Below are 26,831 nucleotides of genomic sequence, written 5' to 3' on the forward strand. Positions count from 1 at the left end.
ACCCAATTTCTATTAAATGTTAAGTATTATTACAAGTGTCATTATAGTTATAATACATGTACCAGCATCTGATTCCTATCACACTATTATGAGCTTTGGCACAAATATACATACATACATCTATATAAACTGTTATATATATATATATATATATATATATATATATATATATATATATATATATATATATATAGTATATATTAATGTATCACAGGATTAGCTGTCCTCCAGCAAGGAGCACAGATTTTCTTGCTACAAGCTTTCCTAGCTGCTTTTAGAACGTATGACAAGAACCTGGGAGAATTATATACTCCTTCTACCACTTTTCAACTTGGCCAGTCACTAGATATACTGTATATATATGGCACAGTAGTGACGTTCTATATTGTAATTTATTAGGAAATTGACAACTACAATCCTGGTTTCTGCAGTTGTCTCGAGATTATTATTCTTAGGAAACAAATTAAAGCAAAATATAGATCAGAGGTATTTAATTTATTACCATTGATAATCCAATATGAATCAATTGGAGCAATATACAGCATATATGAGCTTCCTTTGTCAGCTGTAGGGTAATGTAGTCATTTTTGCTTATTTTGCATGTACTGTACAGTAGTTGTTTGTGCTGATGTATTTTCTATAGTGTGGGAAATACTGCCACCTGGTGGGACAACACGCACACTGCTCTGTCTGAAACCTACAGTGCAAAGTTACTGATAACTATGAGAAAAATGAGTGGGAGATATTTTATTACTACCCTAAAGTAATACAGAATAAAACTAGAGCAGACAAGTAGCAAGTGCACCAGATTTATCACTGAGGTGTGAGTTGTATGTAGCGATGCCATAGATTTGATTTCTTGGTTCAATAGCTCATGGATGGTCTGACTAACAAAGTAATATAAGTAATGCTGAATTTCTCAATTACCCTCCATAACATACTGTAGAAGGAGGAACTTAAAGGACCATCTGGTTCATAGTCACCTCTCTCCACAGACACAACCGATGACCTGGTTAGAGAGACAAATCCCTAATGGGATATATAAGTGTGGAGGGTGTAAGGCCTGTAGATTTGTTACCAAAGGAAACAGTTTTGTGTGTGCAAGTACAGGACTCGCTTATAAAATCAATGATTTCCTTCATTGCAAAATCAAGGGAGTTATCTATAGGGCCACGTGTAGCTGCCCAAAGGACTATATAGGTAAAACTGTAAGAGAACTAAGACGAAGAATCCTAGAACATATAGGAAATATAAATCGTAAAGAAGATCAACCGATCAGTCGGCATATCTGGGAGGTACATGATGGTAATATAGAGGCGATTCGAAGGAATTGAGGTCATCAAGTCATCCATACGGAGGGGTGACTTGGATAGAAAACCTTTGCAGCGTGAGTCTAAGTGGACACATTGGCTTCAGAGTGTGAAACCTCGAAGCCTTAACAAAGTGATTTTGTTTACCTCTTTCATATAGTTATGGGGGTATGACGACACGACCTCACATTACTGCAAGGCTCAGGATGACGCTTTTGAAATCACTCTGACATGGCCCCTCTTCCTGAATTTCTCAATGTTGGGACTATTAAAGGATTATCTCATCTTATCTAATGTTATCTTAATATTAGAGAATGTGTAGTGTTAAATATTACCAGGACCTTGACAAACCAAGATGTTAAAGATGTACAGTAACTCTAATGTTATAACAGAGAAATTTGGGTTGATGAAGAGGACAAAGCAGAAATACCTCTCTCTTTCTATAGAGTCGAACTCACCGGTCGAGATATTTTACAACGGCAAAACATTTGTATAATTGAAACATACAGTGCCTACAAGTAGTATTCAACCCCCTGCAGATTTAGCAGGTTTGATAAGATGCAAATAAGGTAGAGCCTTCAAACTTCAAACAAGAGCAGGATTTATTAGCAGATGCATAAATCTTACAAACCAAAAAGTTATGTTGCTCAGTTAAATTTTAATAAATTTTAAACATAAAAGTGTGGGTCAATTATTATTCAACCCCTAGGTTTAATATTTTGTGGAATAACCCTTGTTTGCAATTACAGCTAATAATCGTCTTTTATAAGAGCTGATCAGGCCGGCACAGGTCTCTGGAGTTATCTTGGCCCACTCCTCCGTGCAGATCTTCTCCAAGTTATCTAGGTTCTTTGGGTGTCTCATGTGGACTTTAATCTTGAGCTCCTTCCACAAGTTTTCAATTGGGTTAAGGTCAGGAGACTGACTAGGCCACTGCAACACCTTGATTTTTTCCCTCTTGAACCAGGCCTTGGTTTTTTTGGCTGTGTGCTTTGGGTCGTTGTCTTGTTGGAAGATGAAATGACGACCCATCTTAAGATCCTTGATGGAGGAGCGGAGGTTCTTGGCCAAAATCTCCAGGTAGGCCGTGCTATCCATCTTCCCATGGATGCAGACCAGATGGCCAGGCCCCTTGGCTGAGAAGCAGCCCCACAGCATGATGCTGCCACCACCATGCTTGACTGTAGGGATGGTATTCTTGGGGGTCGTATGCAGTGCCATCCAGTCTCCAAACGTCACGTGTGTGGTTGGCACCAAAGATCTTGATCTTGGTCTCATCAGACCAGAGAACCTTGAACCAGTCTGTCTCAGAGTCCTCCAAGTGATCATGAGCAAACTGTAGACGAGCCTTGACATGACGCTATGAAAGTAAAGGTACCTTACGGGCTCGTCTGGAACGGAGACCATTGCGGTGGAGTACGTTACTTATGGTATTGACTGAAACCAATGTCCCCACTGCCATGAGATCTTCCAGGAGCTCCTTCCTTGTTGTCCTTGGGTTAGCCTTGACTCTTCGGACAAGCCTGGCCTCGGCATGGGAGGAAAGTTTCAAAGGCTGTCCAGGCCGTGGAAGGCTAACAGTAGTTCCATAAGCCTTCCACTTCCGGATGATGCTCCCAACAGTGGAGACAGGTAGGCCCAACTCCTTGGAAAGGGTTTTGTACCCCTTGCCAGCCTTGTGACCCTCCACGATCTTGTCTCTGATGGCCTTGGAATGCTCCTTTGTCTTTCCCATGTTGACCATGTATGAGTGCTGTTCACAAGTTTGGGGAGGGTCTTAAATAGTCAGAAAAGGCTGGAAAAAGAGATAATTAATCCAAACATGTGAAGCTCATTGTTCTTTGTGGCTGAACTACTTCTTAATACTTTAGGGGAACCAAACAGAATTCTGGTGGTTTGAGGGGTTGAATAATAAATGACCCTCTGAATAAATTTTTCACAATTAAAAAAAATAAATAAACAAAGAAATAACATTCTTTTTTGCTGCAGTGCATTTCACACTTCCAGACTGATCTATAGTCCAAATGTCACAATGCCAAGTTAATTCCGAATGTGTAAACCTGCTAAATCTGCAGGGGGTTGAATACTACTTGTAGGCACTGTAAATAGGTAAAAGTTCTTTGGCAAATGTATTTATTTCTGGACTATAGTATATTATAAATACAGATGCATCTCAGGCTAGGTTCACACTAGCGCTTGAACTGTGTTCAGGATTTCTGGCTCCAAACCCGCTTAAAAAATGCAGACAGAAAAGTCCCAAAAGCAGGACTTTTCTCTCTACATTTTTCCGCATTTTTCATGCAGAAACCCCATGGACCCTGTTATAATATAGGGAGTCCGCAGGTTTCCGCAGGTAACCGCTTTTTAAGCATGTTAGCTTTCCATTTATCAGATCCCCATGCGGACAAGAAGAACGGAAAGCTGAACCCTAATATTAGGAAAAATGTCAATATTGTAGACAACACAAAAAAACACCTAAACCTTTAGTTTGGTTCAGTAGGCTACACAATCGTGGGGAAGACTGTCAAATTACAGTTCTCCAAAAATAAAGCAGATTTGTAACGTCTCTGCCTGTTCGGGTCACTGCGCCGCCCTCTGCTTGCATGCTGCGGTGCAGGAGGCGTGTGCAGTTTGGTTCTTTGTTTAAAGTTTTTGGTTGCGTTGTGTGAACACAGCTCTAGTTCATTAATTGATTTTCCACCACACCCATCTCCTTCACCTTTATTTCCCTCTGCTCCTCTAAGAGTTAAGTTTTATTTTGCCCTGTGATTGACAGCCTGCCTTCCTGTCAACTCCAGGGGCGGGTTCTTCCTCCCTATTTAGTCTTGGCTCTCATTCACACCAATGCTTGCTATTGCCTTGTGCATACTTGCTTTTTGCTGTCACTATTCTTGCTTGCTCTCTAATCCTTGACCTCTGGCTTTCCCTACTGACTATTCTTTGGACTCTGATTTGGCACTGCATCGCTCGACTGTTACTGACCCTTGGCTAAGTTGACCTCCCTTTGTTGTTGTCCATCTTGTCTGTGTTTTGTGTATCACTTATACAGGAAGGGACCGTCTTTGTGGTTGCCACCTATTACGTAGGATAGGGTCTGGCAATAGGAAGGGTTAGTTTGGGGCTTCAGCTTAGGGCTCACTGTCTCTTGTGTCCCGCCCCTAGGTTTTCAACAGCTACTGGGGAATTGCTGTCCTAGCAATTCCCTAACAAGATGACAGGAGAACCAGGGGGCGTCATTACATTAATAGAAGACATAGGCAGCGTTGCAGGGATGACAAAGCTGTGCGTTCCCCCTGTACTCTCTGTGCTCAGTAAAAATCGATTTCTGCAATGAAAGACTCTCTTTAAACTTTGCCAGTTTTATCAAAGTGCCTAATGCTGTTTGATAAACCTGGTGTATGTTTAGACTGTCTTGTCTAGCTTTATGCTACTATTAGTTGGCTCAGATTACAAAAAAATGCACTAAAATTTTGGTGCATTTGTGGCACATGGTGTTGTGACTTCACCCCCACTTCCAGACAAGCCACATCCCATTTACGTTCAAGATGTAAATGTTTCTTTAACATGTCTAGAACACTTGATGGATTTGGCACAAGAGATGTTGCGTAGTTTTTGGTGCAAAACTTTGATACATTTTGCTTAGTAAATGTTCCCCATTGAGTCCATATCCATAGTGGAGGGAAAAATGTTTATTGTGGCTACAAATAAGATTTACACATTGTTCAGCCCTTTTCAGGTCATGACCCTGCATCTTGATTTGCTTAAGGTCAAGACTGAGTTGGCCATTCAGGAACACAAATCTTTCCTTTCATCCTGTAGTTCTGTTTTGGGTTATTAACTTCTTGTTGCATCACCCGGGGTTTCTTCTGTTTGAGGTCATGGACTACTGCCCTTACATTCTTCTGTGAAATGCTCTCATCTGCCATTGAATTCATTGTTTCCTCAATCATCACAATGGTCCAGATGTACTAATAGTTAGTGCAGAGTTAAACAGGCAGTCTGAAAATACATCAGATCAATGTGTCTTTCTGATATAAACTTTCACTTTTTTTCCTCTTGTCTATAGAAAATTTTCCCAGAAGAGCAGCAGATTCCTTTGTGTTGTCCTTCTATGAACTGGATACATGGACAGCGACTTTTGTAGTGCGTGAAGTCTTCAGTAGGTTTTTTGTCATTACCCCAGTATTCTTTAATGTATCTTTCAGACTTTTTTTTTTAGATCTATTGGTGCATTTTCTAGTCATGATATGACATTATCTATTATCAGTAGTGGTTGCAGTGATGACGTCTTGTTCTACTGTAATCCTGTCTGGAATGTAAATGAAGTAACTGCTGTATAAACATATTCCTACAGAATTGGCAAATGTCAAACGAGAAAAGCAGAGGAACCACGTACAGCACGCCATCTGCAAATTAGTAGGGTGGGGTGATGTCTGGGAATAGCACAAATTCAGACCTACGTGGATACAGACTTGTGAAATAGGCCTTAGACCGTTGTCACACGTCAATACGCACCTATTCATTTCAATGTGTTTATAATAGTGCTCATGCTTTTTTTTCTGGGATAAATCTGCCATATTTTTAGACCTCCTAAGTTTTCACTGCCTAACTATTAGTAAATCTGAGCCATAGTGTGTCTCCATCCTCAGAGAAGTCCACTTATTCTTCCTGAAATGTGGAAGGTTTTTTGACACTTGTTGTAGCTTTCCTGACAAGGGGATAAGGCTTATCAGAAAAGGGAGTGGGCTTCTTGGTAAAGGAGATGGGGCTCATCATGCAAAGCCATACACCAAAATGTTAGCACCAGATTTAGGGTCAGTTCACACAGAGTTTTTTGGCGAGGATTTTGACGCTGAATCCGTCTCAAAATCAGCCTCCAAAAAAAAAGCCTCCCAAAAGAACTCTATTGGGAGCGCTTTTACAGATATTGTCAGTCACTGTCATCATATAGGGCTCACAATCTACATTCCCTATAAGTATGTCTTTGGAGTGCGGGAGGAAACCAGAGTACCCGGAATACCCATGCAAACAAGGGGAAAATATGCAAACTCCTTGCAAATGTTGTCCTTGGCAGAATTTATACCCAGTACTCCAGAGCTGCAGTGCTAACCACTGAGCCACCGTGCTGATAGTGTAAAAGACACACTGCAGTTTTTTTTGTTTTCTTTTAGTAAGGCGGGACATGTGTAGATTAGAGATGAGCGAACAGTGAAATATTCGAGATTCCTTTTGAGTAGAGCCTCAATATTCAACTACTCAATCGAATATCGAATCCCATTATAGTCTATAGGAAAATATGCTCATTTCAGGGGAGACCACTATTCGACTAAAGGAGAGTCACCAAGTCCACGAATAGCAGGAAGAGTGTTTAGGAGGAGCACTGTGCAGTTAAAGTGCACGGACCCCATTATAGTCTATAGGGTCCGTGCGCTTTAACTGCACAGCACTTGCAGTTGTGCTGATAAAAAGTAAGCTCCCTCGTAACAGCAAGCTGCCAGCTCTCCCATCTAGCAAGGACAAGCCTGCTGCAGAACCAGCGTTGATTTGCCGCAAGCTCGTCCTTGCTAGTCAGGAGAGCTGGCAGCTTGCTGTTACAAGGGAGGTTACTTTTTCTCATGGGAATGAATTGAGCAGCGTTGATTGGCCAGTGTACAGCATTCGACCAATCAACGCTAGTTCTGCCAGAGGCTCGTCTGTGAGGAGGTGGAGTCTAAAATCGAACTACAATGGAGACTGCTGTGGACTGATCATAGACTCCGCCTCCTCACAGATGAGCCTCCGTCATAACCAGCGTTGATTGGCCGAATGCTGTACACTGGCCAATCAATGCTGGTCAATTCATTCCTATGAGAAAGAGACATCTCCCTGATAACAGCAAGCTGCCAGCTCTCCCGGCTAGCAAAGACGAGCCTGCGGCAAATCATCGCTGGTTCTGCAACAGGCTCGTCCTTGCTAGTCAGGAGAGCTGGCAGCTTGCTGTTACGAGGGAGCTTACGTTTTGTCATAGGAATGAATTGACCAGCGTTAATTGGCCAGTGTACAGCATTCGGCCAATCAATGCTGGTTCTTCTGGAGGCTCGTCTGTGAGGAGGCGGAGTTTAAAATCAGAACACAATGGAGACTGTTGTGGTCCAATCTTAGACTCCGCCTCCTCACAGACGAGCCTCTGGCAGAACCAGCGTTGATTGGCCGAATGCTGTACACTGGCCAATCAACGCTGGTCAATTCATTCCTATGATAAAAAGTAAGCTCCCTTGAAACAGCAAGCTGCCAGCTCTCCTGACGAGCAAGGACAAGCCTTCTGCAGAACCAGCGTTGATTTGCCGAATGCTATACACTGTATAGCATTCGGCCAATCAACGTTGGCTCAGAGTCAAATATTTATTGCGAATAGCTAGTAGTATTCGATCGAGTACGAATATATCGAATACCATAGTATTTGATCGATTACCTACTCGACCGAATACTACTTGCTCGTCTCTAGTGTAGATGTAGTAACAAGGATTTATGACGGTAGGAGGAAAGGAGAACTGATCTCAGCAGTGACATGCCATTTGTGAAGTAGCCACCGCTGAGTTGTACAATTGGCTGTTCTCAAACTGGACATCATGGCTAACCTCAGTCGAAACCTATAAACATAAGCATGTTACTGTCGTTGCTGGAAAAGGAGGTCCTGGAAGAGGCAAGTATTTTTTTTTTTAACATTTATTTTATTACCTCTGTATTTACCTTTGTAAAAATATAGTTCTAGATCCCATGTATAAGTGTGGAGTGGCCCAGACACAAACATCCCAGTAAAGACTGAAAATATGCTAAAATGCAACTTTATTTCTAGATTACACCATTTCAGAAATGGTTTAGCCATCAAAAAGATCTGGTTGTATTTTGTAAATTAGGAAAATGACAAATACAATGTTGGTTACTGCAGTTATCCTGTTATTCTCAGGAAACAAAGAGGGAAGAGGGATGTGTGACCTGGTCACAGTAGTCTTCTTCTGAGGTCTACATAACTTGGCATACAGAATCCAACCACAGCTCTCCATGTTGTCTTCCAAATCTGTCTTCACTTGCTATTCCTAAACTGTATTGAAGAGAAAATATATAATATTAATATTCTGTTCCAAAGATCAGTAACAAAGTATAGTACAATGTACTGTACAATGCAGCCTCCTCTATTCTACCTCAAATGTATTTTAGATTAAGTAATGAGATTAACCCTTTGTATTGCACAGCCAAATATGCAGAAAAAAATGTGACAACAATTGCAGTTTTAGTTGTCGACTTTGCAGGTGAAATTTTAACTGTGTGTAAGCATGGTTATAGTATAACAAATGTCTCCTGCATTATTCTCTTCAGACTCCGCATAGTATAAGTGGAGGCTCAGGGGAGGTGTTGCGGCTATACTGTAGCCACATAATAAACACCTATACCCACCTTACCTCACTTCTTCATTTCCCAGCATGCAGTGGTCCCCACATTTTCTTCCACCCTCCTTGGCCAACATCACATACCTTGGGGGACCATTAAGGATTATGTGCTAATGACATGGAATGAAAAGACCTCAAAATATAATATCGGTGTGTGGGTGGGGAACCCTAAAAGTTTTGGATTCAAGTTGCGCCTGAAACTTTTGAAAACTTGAACTGGTTCACTTATCTTTAATACTGTATACACCTTGGTTAACTTAAGCTGCAAGTTTAAATATGATCCTGAAGATGGGAATACCCCTTTAGATCGGGGCCCCATGTTGCGAAAACGCAGCGTGTTCTAGTATCTTCAAAGTGAATGGGATTCTGGCTAATCCCATCCACATATTGTAGAAAAAAAATCTGCAACGTGTGTTTTGTTGCTGTGTTTGCGCTACGTATGACCTTAGTCTAAAAGCGACACAATACATTGGAGCTGTTTAACAGGAAATTTAATTAGCTAAATAATTCAACTTACATATAAGTAAGCAGGTTCCTAGTATAGCTGCCTTCATTTTCACATCAAGATCCGAAGAAAAATGAACGTCAAATCTTATTGTACTTGGCAATAGAAAACACTGAGGTTTGTACTCAGTAATCCTTCCGACCTCACGTTTCTCCTTAATGGACGTTATCTATAAATATGAAAACAAGTTAATGTAAAAATAAAAAGTTTGAATACACTAAAGTCAAGCTTCATCTAGTATAAGTCCCCAATATAAGGTCACAAATTATTTACAGATAAGTCCTTGGACCCATCAGATCCATCTGTCTATATTTGGGGTCTGAGTTAAAAAAAAATTAATAGAATATGATAAAGAAAAACTGCAATATCTCTCATCACATGACACATCTTTAACCCAAATACTATGTAGCGTTCTGAAATATTTCTGTCCGCATAGTATGCCTGTGCATAGAGATACAAGTTATCGCAATGCTACAGTATATATGATGTAAAGAAGTACGGTGGGATTTTTAAGTTGTTTCACTCTGCAAAAAAGTACTGAAGTATGACTGTTTCAACTACTGTGTTGGCATCAGAGCAATAAATCCGGACCCTGTATTTTGCTATATTATAATAGCCTTTAGAAAAGCTATTCCAGACATACCTTTTATTCATGAATCCTCCCAGCCATTTTTTAACTAAGCTGCTTTTATTGATATGTCAATTAGCCACCCTAGTGAACTACAGAAGTCTCTGTGATGCTCTCTGAGCACTGCTTGTGCGATATGTGTAAAGAAGGGGGAGGTGAGAGCAGAGAGGCTGATAATGATGATAATAATGACTCATCACCCTTCCCTGCTCTCACCTCCCCCTTCTTTACACATATCACACAGGCAAAGTTCAGAGAGCATCACAGAGACATCAGAGGGCACTGACTAATTAGCATATCAAGGAAAGTGGGCTAATTCAAAAACAGCTGAGAGGATTACTGATTAAAAGGTATGTCTGGAATAGCCTTTCTAAAGGATATGCAAATATATGCTTAGTTAAAAATCACTATAGCTAATGATAGATTCCCTTTAAGAGATTTAGATGGCCATATGCAAAGAGAAAGTTAAAATTGACCACCTGTTGGTAGACTTTTTTTTTTTTTTTTTTTTTTTTAATGCCCCACTAGTTTTGCTCAAACAACATTTCCAAAGTTGAAACAGGGGGTAATATGTCTATATGTGGCTACCCAGTGCTTATGATTATAGATGAGCGAACAGTGAAATATTCGATATTCGTTACGAATAGCCCCTCAATATTCGACTATTCGAACGAATATCAAACCCCATTATAGTCTATGGGCAAAAAAGCTTTGTTTCAGGGGAAACCACTCTTCAACTCAGGAGAGTCACCAAGTCCACTATGACACCTCAGCAAATGAGGACAACACCTCTGGAATTCAACTGGGACAGCAGGGGAAGCATGCCCAAGTCCCTGTATTACGCCACTAATAATGCGGGAGCTGACTGTTTCCCATAGGAATGCATTGACCAGCATTGATTGGCTGATTGCCATATAGAGTACAGCATTCAGTCAATCAATGCTGGTTCTGCCAGAGGCTTGTCTGTGAGGAGGTGGAGTCTAAGATCGGTCCACAGCAGTCTCCATTGTGGTCCGATCTCAGGTATAGCAGAGTTGACACAGCTCTGCTGCATCTCAGGTGTAGCAGAGCTGTGCGCTCAACTCTGCTATACCTGAGATGCAGCAGAGCTGGCCATGCACTGAGCTCTGCTACACCTGAGATGCAGCAGAGCTGGCCATGTGCTGCACTTTGCTACACCTGAGATGCAGCAGAGCTGGCCGTGCGCTGAACTCTGCTACACCTGAGATGCAGCAGAGCTGGCCGTGTGTTGAACTCTGCTACACCTGAGTTGTAGCAGTGCTGTGTCAACTCTGCTATACCTGAGATGTAGCAGAGCTGTGTTAACCCTGCTACATCTGAGATCGGACCACAATGGAGCCTGCTGTGGACTGATCTTAGACTCCGCTTCCTCCGGCAGAACCAGTGTTGATTGGCTGAATGCTGTACACTGTATGGCATTCGGCCAATCAATGCTGATCAATGCATTTCTATGAGAAAAAGTCAGCTCCCGCATAACGCAAGCTGCCAGGGATCCCGACTAGCATATAATGGGCTGCCATGACATAGAGCCCCAAAGAGCTGTTTGAGTAAAATTCCTACCTAAATAAAGCTAATTCATAGCTAACCCTGCCAGTACATCTATCCCTGTCTCACAGTCACATAGTTCAGTCTCATATGAACTGAATCTGAAATCTACCATTCGTATAAAGTTGAGGTCACCTGATTTAGCCAGCCAATTACTTTTTCCGATTTTTTTTTTTTGATGACTACGTTGTCATAGTTCCTGTCCCACCTCCCCTGCACAGTTATTGGTGCAAACAAAAAAAACCCAGGGAAGGTGTGAGGGGATACAAATTTTTACTGCGTTTTCCGCGTGGTATTCGATTGGAATCGAATATCTTGAGCAGCCTGATATTCGATCGAATACCAATTTGATCGAACACCGTTCGCTCATCTCTACTTATGATGTCAATTGCAGCCTGTCAAAGGTTTTGCTTGCATGTCCTGATAATATGTATATTGAGAAATTAGTATAATGAAATTGTTGAATTGTCGTAAAGCTAAGAGTGGACATAACTATATATTACAGAACATCTACTGTATATATATATATATATATATATATATATATATATATCAGATATAGATATAGACATATGTATAATGTAAAACAAGTTACCTTAAACGTTAACGCACCAAAATTGCAACACGATGAAGATATTTTCAGCACCTCTTCTTCATTTTCATTCAGTATGATAAATGTCAGTACACATAGCTCCCTTTTAACTATGTAGGCCATGGGTACTCCAGATTCTGTCCTCACTTCAGCCTTTAAAAAATGGAAAAAAAAAATCTAAATAAGTAGTACCGGTTATCAACCTACAGCCATCTTCTTCTCCATCTAAAGTGTCTTTATAAAGATAACCAAATTTTTGGCTAAAAAACTATATATATATATATATATATATATATATATATATATATATATATATATATATTAGAATAAGGCTAGCAATCCGGTGGAAAAGAGAGTTCTTTATGATAGTCCATACTACAGTACATAATAATCCAAACATTTAGTTTCAATGGAGCATATAAAATCTATTTACAGGACCTCTTCCCCCTGAACCTTTAGCTTACAGTCTCAATGAATGTAGCTTATAACAGCTGTTAAGGCTAAAGTTTCATTTTGTGAAAATGCAGCTGTTTACAGTACCTGCAAAGTGAATGAGATTCTGGCTAATCCCATACACATATTGCAGAAAAAAAAATCTGCAGCAGAACAGCTGACGCTAGGTTCACACCTGCGTTTATCTGTCCGTTCTGAGCTTTCCTTCTTCTGCATGCCAGAAGTCAGAAAGCTCAGACCGGGTCCGGCCGTGAGCGGCGGTGAGCGTTTTAGGCTCTCCGCCGCGAAACCGGATTTTTTTATCCGGACACAGAGTACTGCATGTCCGACTCTGTGTCCGGATTATAAAACCCGGTTTCGTGGCGGAGAGCGCAAAACGCTCACCGCCGCTCACGGCCGGACATCTCTCTCACCCATTCAAATGAATGGGTGAGAGAGACTCCTGCAGGTTTCCGCCTCCTGCCTCTGTTTTAGGCAGGAAACGGAAACCTGAACTACGGAGTTCACAACGCAGATTATCTTTTTTCCCCAATAACCCCTACGTTTTTGAAAATCATAGCATGTCAATTATACCTGCTGAAACGCTGGCGTTTTCCCTATAGTTTTAGTTAGAGTAGAAAAACAGCAAAACACATCAAAAATTCAATGAAAAACACTGCGTAAAAAAAAATGTGATACGTTTCCAATGAGTTTTTTTTTTCTACAGCAATTTTATTTTATTTTTTTTGCAGCATTTTGCTACGTGGGGCCTAAGCCTAATAGGGGTTTTCACTGGTAACACTATGCACTATCCCAAGGAAATGCCTTCACTGTCTGACTGCCTACTACTGGCCAGTCGTGAGAAAGTTAGTAAGTCAGTAAGGGGGAAGCCATATTCTTAAGCTACTTTCTACCTTCTATACTAATCTTTGGATATTAGTAGTGATTAATTATTAGTTATTGTTCAGGCAGTCAGGATGGGTATAAAAGAAAAAAAAAGACACTCACCTATAAGTGCTTGTTCACATCTGCGCTCGGGAGTCCGTTTTGCAGGTTTCCGTTTCCTGCACAAAACAGAGCAGGAGACGGAAAGCTGCAGGACTCTTTTAAACCCATTCATTTGAATGGGTTTGAAAGGTGTCCAGCCATGAGCGCCGGTGAGTGTTTTATGCTCTCCGCGGCAAAATCGTTTTTTTTTTTTAAACGAACACAGAGTCGGACATGCAGTACTCTGTGTCCGGTTTAAAAAAAAAACGGTTTCGCCGAGGAGAGCATAAAACACTCACCGCAGCTCACGGCCGGACTCGGCATGCAGAAGACGGAAACCTGAGAACGGACTGCCGAATGCTGGTGTGAACCCAGCGTAACTGGCACTAGTCCCAATCCTGGTTCCCTGGTGCTGTTCGCAGCATCGGAAGCCTTGAAGCTTATATGAGACCAATCGGTGGCCTCAGTGGTTGTAGTACAGGGATCAATGACATCACTCACATATATCACCAGGTCCTTACCAATGACCACTGAGGCCACTGATCAATCTTGGTGGCCATATGAGCTTCCATAGGGAAACAGGAGCATGTCTGGACAATGGAACAGTGGAGATAGGTAGATATGTCTATTTATCTTTTCCACCTTGCGCCCCAAATCCTGGACAACCTCTTTAATATCTTTAGAAGGGTTTAATAGGAAAGCAATGCAAGTATAATAGTGTTTAAGTATTACAATAAAACATTATTTATCCTACAAGATGAAAGCTATAACAGACACTATTCAGTGTATAGTACTGTGTTTGGTAAACCATGAAGAGGTCACAACAGCTGATCAGTAGGAAAGTTGGGTGTTGGACTCTTAGCCATCTGATATTAATGGCCTATCCTAAAGATAACTCAACAGTATTACGATCCCAGAAAGCCACTTGATTCAAAGGAGAGTTCTGTAATATGTTAAGATATTCCTCCTAGAAGGGTCAGGAGAGATCAAAGTCTAGAAGAAATCTAAAAACAACAATAGTTTTGTACTTAGACACATTTCCAAGATACAAATTAAGTGAAAGTAGGCATACATACTTTTATTTTTTGGCAATAAGGGAAAAATGGGAATTCAAAGGGTTTGTAGACTTCCATTACAACACTTCCTGTGTTATCAGAAAACTTCCTGGTAAAGGATTTATATCCATAACAGAAGTATTGGGATAAGCAATCGAAATCTTCAGTCACAGTATACACTTGTTGGCCCATGCTGTTTTTTACATCATATACGATGTTCCTACAGACTACAGAATAGAAATGTTAACAGATAATATCAATATAAAAAAAAGTTTATTTTTTCATTTCGAAATCTTAGACAACAAATATCTACAGACAATAAAAATGTTTTACATTAAATAAAAAAAAAAACATACACAGAATTCTAATCATTATCATGGAAACATAGAAGATTGACAGCAGAAAAAGTTCCCCTGATCCATCTGGTCTGCCTTTACATTATTTTCTTTTTATCTTACCATAAACATGTGCTTATCCCAGGCGTGTTTATATTCACTTACATTTCTATTCATTTCTATTTGTAACCACAAATTTGTTCCAAGTCTCAACTACTATTTCAATGGTAGTAATATTTCTTGGGTAAAATATGCAAATCTGTTTTCCAAGATGTAAATAGGAAAATTATGCCTCTGCTTTTTCCCCTCTAGGGGTAGCCCTCTTAAACGTCATGCATGACTGGTTGGATCTCTTCAGCACGCTTCCCTACACTGTGCTGAAGAGATCCAACCATATCAAAACAGCACTGTCCATAGCTGGGATTCTGCTCCTTCGGGAATAGATTTACTGGTTTGGCTAAACCTCGCATCATAGCAATAGGCAATTATGCATGATGATTAACCCCTTCCCGACATGTGCCGTAATAGTACGGCGCATGTCAGGTGTGTAACTATGGCGACCGCCTGGGAGCCGGGCGGCCGCCATAGCCGCCGGGTGTCTACTGTTTTAAGCAGTAGACAACCGGCTCTAATGCCTCCGATCAGTCCCCGGACTGATCGGAGGCATTAACCCCTCCGGCGCCACGGTCAAAAGTGCCGGAGGTGCCATTTTCCTGGCAGCACACGGCGCATTTTGGCGGTGATCGGTAAATGCTGTAGCGGGAAAAATAGTCAAAAGTGCCAAACGCCGTTTTTTCACTGTTTTGATTCTGATAAAAATTTGAATAAAAAGTGATCAAAGCAATAGCATTTCTCGAAAATGGTTGAACTAAAAAGTACACCCGTCCCCACAAAAAAAGATGCCCTATGCATCCCCGTACACTGACGTATAAAAAAGTTACGGCTGTTGGAATATGGCGACTTTTAGAAAAAAAAAAAAATTTTAACACAGTTTTGGATTTTTTTTAAGGGGTCAAAATGTAAATAAAACCATATAAATTTGGTATCTCTGGAATCGTAACGAAACACAGAATACAGGGGACATGTCATTTTTGCTGCACAGTGAACTCCGTAAAACCAAAGCCTGTAAGAAAGTCGCAGAAATGCATTTTTTCTTCAAATCCACCCCATTCTGATTTTTTTTCCTGCTTCCCAATACATTATATAGAATAATTAATGGTGGCATCATGAAAAAAAATTTGTCCCGCAAAAATTAAGACCTCATATGGCTCTGGGAGCGGAGAAATAAAAAAGTTATTGGGTTTAGAAGGAGGGGAGTCAAAAAACAAAAAATTTATATCAAAAAATGCCATCGGCGGGAAAGGGTTAAGAGGGCTACCCCTAGAGGACAGCAAGCTGAGGCACTGTTTTCCTATTTACATCTTTGAAAACAGATTTACATATTTTGCTCATAATCCCCTAGTGGAGCGAAAATGGCTTTGTAAGTCTCCATATGCCTGTGAAGGTGCTCACTCCTTAAAGAGGACTTTTCACCACCTGGGGTACATGCGGTTTAATGCACCACTAGAAAGCCGACAGTGCGCTGAATTCACCCAAGCACTAAACATTTCCTTGTTTGCTCAAGGTTTGTTACGATTATTGCCCAATCTGAATTAGCATTTGTTAATTCATTGCCTGTTAGTATCTATTGTTGGCTACTAAGCAACTCCTTTAGCATACTGAGTCCTTCTCATAAATAATTTGCTAACACGTTTCCCCTGCAGATTGTTAGATACAGGTTCATCAGAGGTCTATATTTCTGAGCTAAGCCTGCTAGCAGGGTAGTGAATGTCCTACAACCCTTTAGGGTCAGTGCACACAGAATTTTTTGGCACTGATTTTGACGCTGAATCGCCTCAAAATCAGCCTCCAACAAAAGCCTCCCAATAGAACTCTATTGGGAGGCTTTTTTTGGAGGCTGATTTTGAGGAGGATTCAGCATCAAAATCAGTGCCAAAAAATTCCATGTGCACTGACCCTTAGAAGCTATTGATGCCTATTAGTTGCGGTAATACTAGGGGAGAGGGATTGCTGTGATAACAGTGTGTATTTGACATCCATTCTTCTTCCTGGTCAGTTTGGCACTAATGTGCGGCCACAGGAGTGCTACCACTGTGCTGGATATATATATATATATATATATATATATATATATATATATATATATATATATATATATATATAGAGGTAGCCAGGCTGTGGGTCCTACAGCTGTGATATCTAATCATTGCACCATATGTGTTATGACACTGAGGCATATTCTTTCAGTCCTGCCCCTATACTTGGATGTTTGATGCAACGTTCTGGTCGTCTAAGAAACCTTAAGTGGCAACAAGTGGCAACAATCTGAACAATGAATAAAATTTGATATCAGAGGTGATCATATACATGGTAGATCATTTCTATGCCAATAGAATCTCTATCGTACTCGATGAGGTGATAAGGAGTATCTGATATTGGAGTATTTGGAATGCATATACTACCTAATATATTATATTACTATCCTTACCCGCAACTTCGTCTGCGCCACCCTTAGTCCCTACCTAAGATGTATGTGCTTCACAGTATGTAATGAGTTTTTAATGTGCTCTATGGAAAGTGGCTTTTTTTTTTTTTTTTTTTTTTTTTGAGGTTTCTATTTTTGGTTATTTTGTTGTAAATTTTGTTTCTGCATTTATTGCACTCTCTAGGGGTCTTACCCCAGGGTGCAATGCATTGCATAATACCGGCGCTTCTATTGCAAGTTACGTAGCATAGGGTGCAATAGAAGCGCCGGTGTTATGCAATGCATAGGCTGCAATAGAACCGTGGGTTTTATGCTATGCTTTGCATAATACCGGTCGGTGGACGCATTGATCGTCCACATTAACCCTTCCAGCGCCTCAGTCACAGCTGTCCGAGGCGCCATTTCCTCCGCCATGGGCGCTGTTATGTTCCTTCTCCGCACCGGCACCCGGACCAAGCTCCGGGGCCAGCGTCACGCCAGCGTCACGTTGCTATGGCAGCCGGGAGCCTTGCGCAGGGTCCCCGGCCTGTCGGTCTTTCGCTCCTACTGCAGTTTATGCTACATAGCCTGCAGTAGAAATGCCGGTTTTATACTATGCATTGCATAATACCAGCGCTTCTAGTGCAGGCTAATAGCATAGGATGGAGTAGGAGCGAAAGACCGACAGGCCGGGGACCCTGCGCAAGGCTCCCGGCTGCCATAGCAACATGACGCTTGGTCTGGGTGCCGGCGCGGAGAAGGAACATAGCAGAGAAGGAACATTGCAGCACCCACGCACTGGTGGAGGACATGGCGCCTCGGTCAGCTGTGACTGAGGCACCATTAGGATCAGCACCGCACCTCCCATGAGGCGACCTGAAGCGACCACTTCAGGCAGCGCTATGCCAGGGCCTCAGGGAGGGCGGCATTTTTAGTTACCTAAGCCAGTCCAGGACAAGCTGTCCTGGACTGGCTTAGCACCGAGCGGTGGTTTGGGGAGGCCACTGGAGCAGCGCTGCTCCAGCAGCCTCCTCTCACGCTCAGGCAGAGAGCAGGTCGTCTCCGTGCCTGCTCTCTGCCGGCGAACGGCGCTAAGCCCCGCCCCCGCACTTCGCCACGCCCCTCTGCATTGCCACGCCTCCTACGCTCCGCCCCCTCCTCCCGGCGGGCAGGGGGGCGGCTTTCTGTAGTTCGCCTCGGGCGGCGAAAGGGGCAGGTTCGCCCCTGGTTAGGATTAATGGGGACGATTGTTGCAGACACCGGCCACCCTCCACCCCCACCCCGCTGTCCTCACCATGTACATGTTGTCTAGGCCACTACATCTGCCGGCATGAGCAGTCCTGTGTAGCCGGCTGGCATGCTGGCAGTGTGTAGGCGGCCTGGGATGGCAGCGGCGGCCGGAACATGCGGGCTGCCGCTATGTTGACTACCGTCTCCCCGGTCACTCGCCCCGCCCACACTTCGCCAGCAACGTATGGTGCTGCAGCGCTGGCTCCATAGCCCGCCCACACCCTGCCATGCACCAATAGGAAGTCCGTGGAAAGACCTGGGCTGGCGTAATGCCAGCTCCTACAGCAGAGCTGGAGTGAACTTTTGAGGGTTGCGGTGGCAATTTGGGGTGAATAACCCACATTTAGAGTGGCCTATCGTTCCTTCCTGGGCAATATGTTGGTGTGTGTGAAATTTCAACAAAATCCATTCAGCCGTTTGGCTGTGATTGAGGAACAAACATCCAAACACACAAACTTTCACCTTTATATTAGTAGGAATATTAGTAGGATGTTGGAGCTCATATACTGCCTGTCGTCCTGCCTATTATATATTATATTATATTATATTATATTATATTATATTATATTATATTAGTTATGTTATAGCTATATGCTGCCTATCATGAATACCATCATGAATAAATTGGTCATATCACAATGTGTCCTAATGTATACATCTTGATATATATTGCATGGATATAAATTATTTGTCCTGGGTATATTTCTATCAATATTGTGCATGTATATATTCCAGGCAGGTAGTACAATACATACAGATCATGCATACACAGGGCCGGCGTCAGCGCACGGCATAGTCGGGCAAGTGCCGGGGCCCACAGAGCCTCTGGGGCCCCCGGCACTTGCCTGTTACGATTTCAGCTCATCGGCGTCCGTCCGCCGATGAGCTGGAATACATACGCGATTAAAGCAGGAGCTGTGAGTTCAGCTCCTACTTTAAAGCTCCGGCCCGGCTTGCGTGTGTAGGCGCGATGACGTCATCACGCCTACACACGCAAGCCGGGCCGCAGCTAAGCAGGAGCTGAACTCACAGCTCCTGCTTTAATCGCGTATGTGACTGGAGAGAGGAGCGTCGGGGGATCGATGGAAGGTGAGTGTAAGTGTTTGTTTTGTATTAAATATAAAGGTGGAACATAATGAAGGGGGCCCATGAAACTGGGGGGCAAATGAAGGGGAGGGGGGGAACGGCATGACACTGGAGAACATGAAGGTGGTGGGGAGAGAACGGCATGAAACTGGGGACAAAGATGGAGGGGGCCCAATGAAACTGGGGGGCAAATGAAGGGGAGGGGGGAACGGCATGACACTGGGGCAGATGAAGGGGGTGGGGAGAGAACAGCATGACACTGGGGCAGAGACGGGGACATGAAACTGTGGGCAGATGAAGGGGGAGAACGTGATGAAACTGGGGACAGAGATGGAGGGGGGACATGAAACTGGGGGCAGAGGAAGGGTGTATATGAAACTGGGGGAGAGATGGAGGGGGGGCATATAATTTACAGGTGACTGTAGGAGGATTGTACTGTGTGGGAGCACATGATAAATGAATGAGAATGGATGGAATCAACAAAAGTGGGTGGAGCTAAATTTGCTGCGGCGCGCAGAGCGCGCCGCACATTTTGCTCCTCTTTCTTCTCTTTAAAAATTGGGAGGTATGGTGTTGGTGACGCCACACTCCTGCATGACGTCATTTGCTTCATCTGCGACGCACAGTGTCTCGACTCCCCCGCCTCCTTTACAAGGGGGCCCACTGAGGCTCTGTTGCCCAAGGGCCCATAAAAACCTGGAGCCGGCCCTGTGCATACATATCTATAAACTGCCAGGATATGTACATTCCTTAATTGGTGATGTTTTTCTAGATCCTCATAGTAGATGTCTGTGTGTAGCCGTTCATAACACACATTCCTACATGGAATTCCACGTATACAAAGAAGGAGGGGAAAGGACAGCCGACATAGGCATGATATTCATGTGCTGTTATGAAATATACTACGAAAATATTGCAAGTTATGAATCTTTTATTCTGTTTCAGGATTTTATTCTATGAAGCAGGTGTAGATGTATTCATTTAGGCCTTTAGGACTCACGTTTTGCATGGTGAAAAGCCATCTAGTTTCCTTTAGATCTACAGTGGGTATGGAAAGTATTCAGACCCCTTTAAATTTTTCACCCTTTGCTTCATTGGAGCCATTTGCTAAAATCAAAAAAGTTCATTTTTTTTCTTGTTATGTATGCTGGCCTAGCATACATTCTAACGGAGCCTACCATCTGGGTTGTGTGCAAGGCAGTTTTCACTCCCATAATGTTATTTTGTTTATCTGGACATGCTTTCTATTAGGAGTATCAGCTTTATTTCTCCTGAGGAGCTCAGTATATATGAGTGAAATGCGTAAAGATATTTATTAGGAGTGGTCATATTATTTTGGTGCAGACACTATCAGCGGCCATTCCTATAACAATCATATTGATGATTATTCACTAGGAGTGACTATATCAGTATAGTGCAGTCACTCTAAGTGGCCATTATAATTGAACTCAGATATATTCTATATGAATATTAACCATTAATCACCAATGGGATACTGATATTAGTTAGAGATGAGCGAACACTGTTCGATCGAATAGGTATTCGATCGAATATCAGGCCGTTCAAGGTATTCGTTTGCAATCGAATACCACACGGCATACGCAGTAAAAATTTGTATCCCCTCCCACATTCCCTGGCGCTTTTTTGCACCAATAACTGTGCAGGGGAGGTGGGAGAGGAACTACAACAACGGAGGCATTGAAAAAAATTGAAAAAACCCATTGGCTGCCGAAAACATGTGACCTCTCATTTATAATTCAGTCAGGCTATGTACGCTCAATCCGGTTTTTCACGGTGTGTAACTCCAAACCTACCTGGGAGACACAGAAATTCAGTCAGGCAGCGCCACACCTCCCATGAGGCGACCTGAAGCAACCACTTCAGGCGGCACTATGCCGGGGCGGGCGGCATTTTTGCTGACCTAAGCTGTCCTGGACTGGCTTAGTGTCACCGTCAGCGAGCGGTGGATTGGGGCGGCCCTGTGGACGGAGTGCTGCTCCAGCGCCCGCCCCTTCACGCTCAGGCAGAGAGCAGGTCCTCCCCTCCGGGGGGGGGGTGCCTTCTGACGTCCGCCTCAGGCGGAAGAAACCCTAGGTTCACCCCTGCAGTTAGGCTATGTACGCTGAATCCAATTTTTAAGGGTCTACCCCACAAAGCTAAGTGGGAGACAGCCGTTCATTCAGTCAGGCCATGTATGGTCAAACCTGTTTTTAATGCTGTACCCCCCAAAGCTAAGTGGGATACACAGCAATTCAGTCAAGCTGTATAAGCTCAATCCAATTTTTAGGGGTCTACCCCCCAAAAGCTAAGTGTGATACACAGCAATTCAGTCAGGCTATATAAGCTTAATCCGATTTTTGGTCAATCCAGTATTGTTTGCGCTCCATGATGTGAAGTATGCCTTTGTCTCTTGAAAAGCAACCCATCATGAAGTCAGCCATGTGTGCTAGTGTGTTACTTTGCATGACTTCGCTTCCCCCAACTGTAAGGGTCACTTTCCATTTCCTCCATTTTCCAATCCCCTTCACACCATCCGTTCTGAAGCAATGGGATGCACTGAACTTCACCCTCAAGTCTCGTGTGGGACAGTGACATGAAATGCCACTTCACCCCCTCATCTTCCTCCACCAGCCAACTGTGCGAAGATGACAGGAGTGTGCTCTGAATGTTTTCAGCCTAGCAGAGGCTACTTTTCACTTACGAAAATGGCCGCACTTTGACCAGTATATCAGGCACAATGGTGTAGGTTTCAAAGAACCTTTGCACCAACAAGTTGAAAACGTGGGCCTTGTGTGGACCGTGATTGAGTCTGGCAAGATCCAGATCTGCTACCAGGTTCTGGCCATTGTCACATACGCAAACATGCCTGGGCCCAGGTGCAGTGGGCAAAACCATATTGCCATATCATCCAGGATGGCATCTCTCACCTCGGAGGCAGTGTGCTGTCTGTCCCCAAAGCTGATGAGCTTCAGTACGGCCTGCTGACATCTCCCCATGCCAGTGTTACAGCGTTTCCAGCTCATAGCTGGGCGGAGGTTTCAGCACAGGAGTAGGCTTTCAGAGAACCCCTGCCATGAATTTTGGGCTGGGAGAGGAGATAGGCCACCCCAGTTTCCACCCCGGGCCCAGACTCCACTACATTCACCCGGCCTGTCATTACAGAGAAGCAGCATCCCTGACTGCAGGTGCTTGTCCATGCATCGGTGGTCAAGTGGACCTTGCAGCAAAGTGCGGAACTCTGGGCTCGACTGATGTTATGGGACACGTGCAGGCACAAGGCGGGGACAGCACACCAAGAGAAGTAGTAACGGCTAGGCCCAGCATAGGGAGGTGCCCCAGCTGCCATCTGGTGATGGAAGGCCTGAGTATCCAGAAACATAAACGCCAACATCTCCAAGGCCGGCATTTTTTAGATGAGACTGTTGAAGGCTTGGGCATGTGGGTGACTTGCGCTGTACAACTGCCTGCAATGAAACGCCTGGGAGATGGGGAGTGGCTGGGAAGAGGCACATGATGGTGCAGGCAAAAAAGGGCAGATGAGGGTGAACTCCCCAAAGTGTCAGAGATAGATGTGTAGGTGTCCAGGCTGGTGGTCTGGACTGCAGCACCAGCACTGTAAACAGTGGAAGAGGCAGTGTTGGCAACGCCGGGCGACGATTGTCCTGCGTTTGCTCTCTCCCACTGAGCCCAGGGCTTGCCTTCCAAATGACAGCGCATGCAAAAGGCGGTAAGGTTGCTCTATGCCTTTGTCTCTTTAAAAGCAACCTAACATGAAGTCAGCCATGTGTGCCAGTGTGTTACTTGGCATGACTTATAATGAGCTTTTAACAGCACAGTTGGGGGAATCAGGGTGGATTGAACCTCTAACAAGAAGAGTTTGGGGGAATTAGTGTGAATTGAGCCTAGTAGGAGCAGAATTGTGCAACACAGATGATGGAGGAGGAGGAGGAAGAATTGTAGAGGGTGAGCACACACATCAAACTTCATGTCAGGGTGTCTGACACTGCTGGACATGAAAATGTTGGGTCTATCCAGTGGCTGTTCATTTTGATCAGTGTCAGCCGGTCAGCACTGTCAGCTGACAGTCGGTTGTGCTTATCTGTGATGATGCCACCGGCTGCGCTGAAGACATTTTCCAATAGCACCCTGGTGTCAAGGCAGGAAAGAACCTCCAATGCGTACAGCGCAAGTTCCAGCCACAAATCCAACTTAGAGACCCACTAAATGTAGGGCGCAGAAGGATCGGAGAGGACAGGGCTGTGGTCAGCCAGGTACTCCCACAACATGCGCCCTGGTGACACTAGGCCCCTCAGTGGCGGTAGTTTGGCTAGGGGGTGCCATTAACGTGTCCCAGACCTTGGAGAGTGTGCCCCTGGTGGGTATGGACCAGATGGCAGTTGTTAGCCTGTTGGAGAAATTAGTCTGGCAACATGGGCGAGTTTTGCATGAGTGGCTAGTACATGGAAAATCTTTGGCCTTGCTGCCTCTGGACATGCCTCTGCCTCTAGCCACCTTTTTTGCTGCTGTGCTTGCATCCACATCTACACTGCTTTTGCCCCTAGACATCACCCCAGTCCATGCCTCTGCCTCTAGCCACCTTTTTTCTTGCTTAGCTTGCCTCCACATTTACACTGCTTTTGCACCTAGACATCACCCCTGTCCATTTAGGATTGGTGGCCTCATCGTCCACCAACTCCTCTTCCAATTGCTCACTCTTCTCTTACTGCAAACCGCACATGACAACAGCCTGTCCTGATGGCAACTGTTTCTCATCATCATCACTGAGGACAGAAAATGCTGGTTGTGGGTCCACAACCACAAAATCGCCAGGTGATGGCGGATGCTCCAGTGTTTGGGCATCAGTACACACAAAGTCGTCTGGTAGCTCCTGGGATTCGGGAAGTGGTTCAACAGTGGGAGAGACAGTCAAAGGACCCAAAAAGAGATCCTGGGAGGAGGCAAGGGTGGGATGACTCTGTTGGGAAGATTGGGCATGTTGAGAGGAAGAAGGGTCAGACTCTTGAGTATGAACACGACTGTAGGTAGTGGCTGACTGGCTGGTGGAAAAGCAGCTGGAAGCATTATCCGCCATTATTAGCCATTGTAACACCTGTTCCTGGTGCTCGGGCCTGGTCTGCGTTGTACCCTGCACCCTGCTTAATGCAGCTGTCATATCAGGAATTGTGATGAGCGCATGCTAATGTTTCTTCTGCAGTGGAAAGGATGGGATAGGCTTTCACATAAGTCTGCCACCCATGGAAACTCATGATGCAGAAACTGAGGGAGCTGACTTTGACGAACCCTTGGGTTTTGGAGTTGTAACTCCATCAAAGGTTTCTGCTGCTCACACACCCTGCTCAACATATGGTATCTAGGGTTTCAGCGTGTGGTGACCTCGCACAACAGCTGGTGCTTCGGGCAGATGTAGGCGTTGCTGGAGTGTATTGAGGCTAGCAGCAGCTACTGTAGACTTGCCAAAGTGGGCGCACAAGCGCCGCACTTTAACCAGTAGCTCGTGTAAATTGGTGTACGTTCTTAGAAACCGTTGCACCAATAAGTTTAAAACGTGGACCAGACATGGACTCTGTTGGAGGCTGGCAAGCTCCAGAGCCGCTACCAGGTTCGGTCCATTATCACAGATGACACAAATGCCTGGCCCCAGGTGCAGCAGAGAAAAACACATCCAGCAAAAGTTAAATTAAGACCTGTCAGCAAGTATAAAATGATAAATGCCATATGTCACTTGATTCGTGCTGTCCCTCTAAACAAGTTGGTGTTTTTCTTTGTAAAATCCATCTATCTATTTAAAAGATATGGCCCCTGGAAGGTTATGTGTGAACTAGCCGTAATTCTCCATGTGGGTGGGGACAGGTTTATTTTCTCAGAGAAATGCAGAAGATTCCCTCTCATATGGAGAAACAGAGTTAGTTTACATGTAGTCTTCCAGGGGGCAAATCTTTTGGACAGATTTAAAAAATAAAAGCACCGTATTGATCAGGGGAGTAGAGACAATCACATAATAAATGGCATTTAGCATTTTGTACTTCTACATTGTCACCTCATCATGTGCTGCCCATAGGGTGGATGGTTTTGCCCTGTTAGTAATGCCTGCAATTAATATGTTATTATTATTGACATTACAAATATGTGCACTGTCCAAATCTGCTTATATCCCATAACGCCTCCTCCCAACCTGATATGGGGATATCCCATCATGTAAAACAGCTGGTGTAGATTTGAGTTCTCGCACAGAGAGTAAATTATAGGCTGAAACACCTACAATTTAGGATCCGTGAGAGCCCCTGTTTTTATTGTAGTGGTACCTGTAACTATAACTACACTTTACCATATCCCCAATAACACTTTTAAGGGGGATATAAGCTATATGAGCATTTGTGGTTTTTGAATATCCTACTATATGGATTTGTTTAGTTTTTTTGGTCTGAGACTAGGTTGTCTTTCATTTTATTAGTGACAAGTATATATTTGTATGTATTAAAGTCGTCCTTTCCCAAGAATCATTTACTGCTGGTGATTCCATCATTTATCTATCAAGCAATATTTCTAGAGAGCCATGGGATGATGCAAATATTAGAAGCCACAAAGGATGTTCATATGTCCTATGTCCTATACAATCAGAAAGCCCATTCATTTTAACTACAAATTCTACATGGGACCAGGTCTACAAAGGTCTTGGAAGCATTCCCAGCCACATTTTGGTGAACCACCAACCCCCTTTTTGAAGCATATCTTACTGCTGGAATGTGGTCACATTCAAACCAATCCTGTTCCCATATGGATAACGGTTTGAAGTTGGACTATGCTAGGGTTCAATGGACTTTTTCAGCATAGATGCTACACCCTTCAAATAGTCTTCCCCTGCAATGTGATTGTAGGGTGCTGATGCATGTAATGCTAAAGGACCTAAAAAAGCCTCCAGGTCTTCTATTTTTGCATACCTATTAAGATGGAGACTGAAACAATCCACACTCTAAAACAAATGTGCTATTTCTCCCACACACTAAATGCTACAAAGAATATATTTAAAAAATGAAAAGACAATGCCAGAATTGCTGTTTTCTCGCCTTGACTCC

The 26,831-nt window shown here is 43.5% G+C and overlaps 1 protein-coding gene across 1 annotated transcript in view; it reads right to left on the minus strand.

Annotated features, from left to right (window-relative positions):
- LOC142196912 (phospholipid scramblase 2-like) overlaps positions 1-26,831 on the minus strand; it is a 47,386-nt gene that overhangs the window by 11,840 nt on the left and 8,715 nt on the right. The window contains exons 5-8 of the mRNA XM_075266892.1: positions 14,524-14,729; positions 13,292-13,294; positions 12,032-12,181; positions 9,255-9,411 (exon numbers count right to left, since the gene is read on the minus strand). Of these exons, the coding sequence (XP_075122993.1) occupies positions 9,255-9,411; positions 12,032-12,181; positions 13,292-13,294; positions 14,524-14,729 (516 nt within the window). The remainder of the gene's footprint in view (positions 1-9,254; positions 9,412-12,031; positions 12,182-13,291; positions 13,295-14,523; positions 14,730-26,831) is intronic.

Source organism: Leptodactylus fuscus, chromosome 3 (assembly GCF_031893055.1).
Source record: "Leptodactylus fuscus isolate aLepFus1 chromosome 3, aLepFus1.hap2, whole genome shotgun sequence".
Lineage (NCBI taxonomy): Eukaryota > Metazoa > Chordata > Amphibia > Anura > Leptodactylidae > Leptodactylus > Leptodactylus fuscus.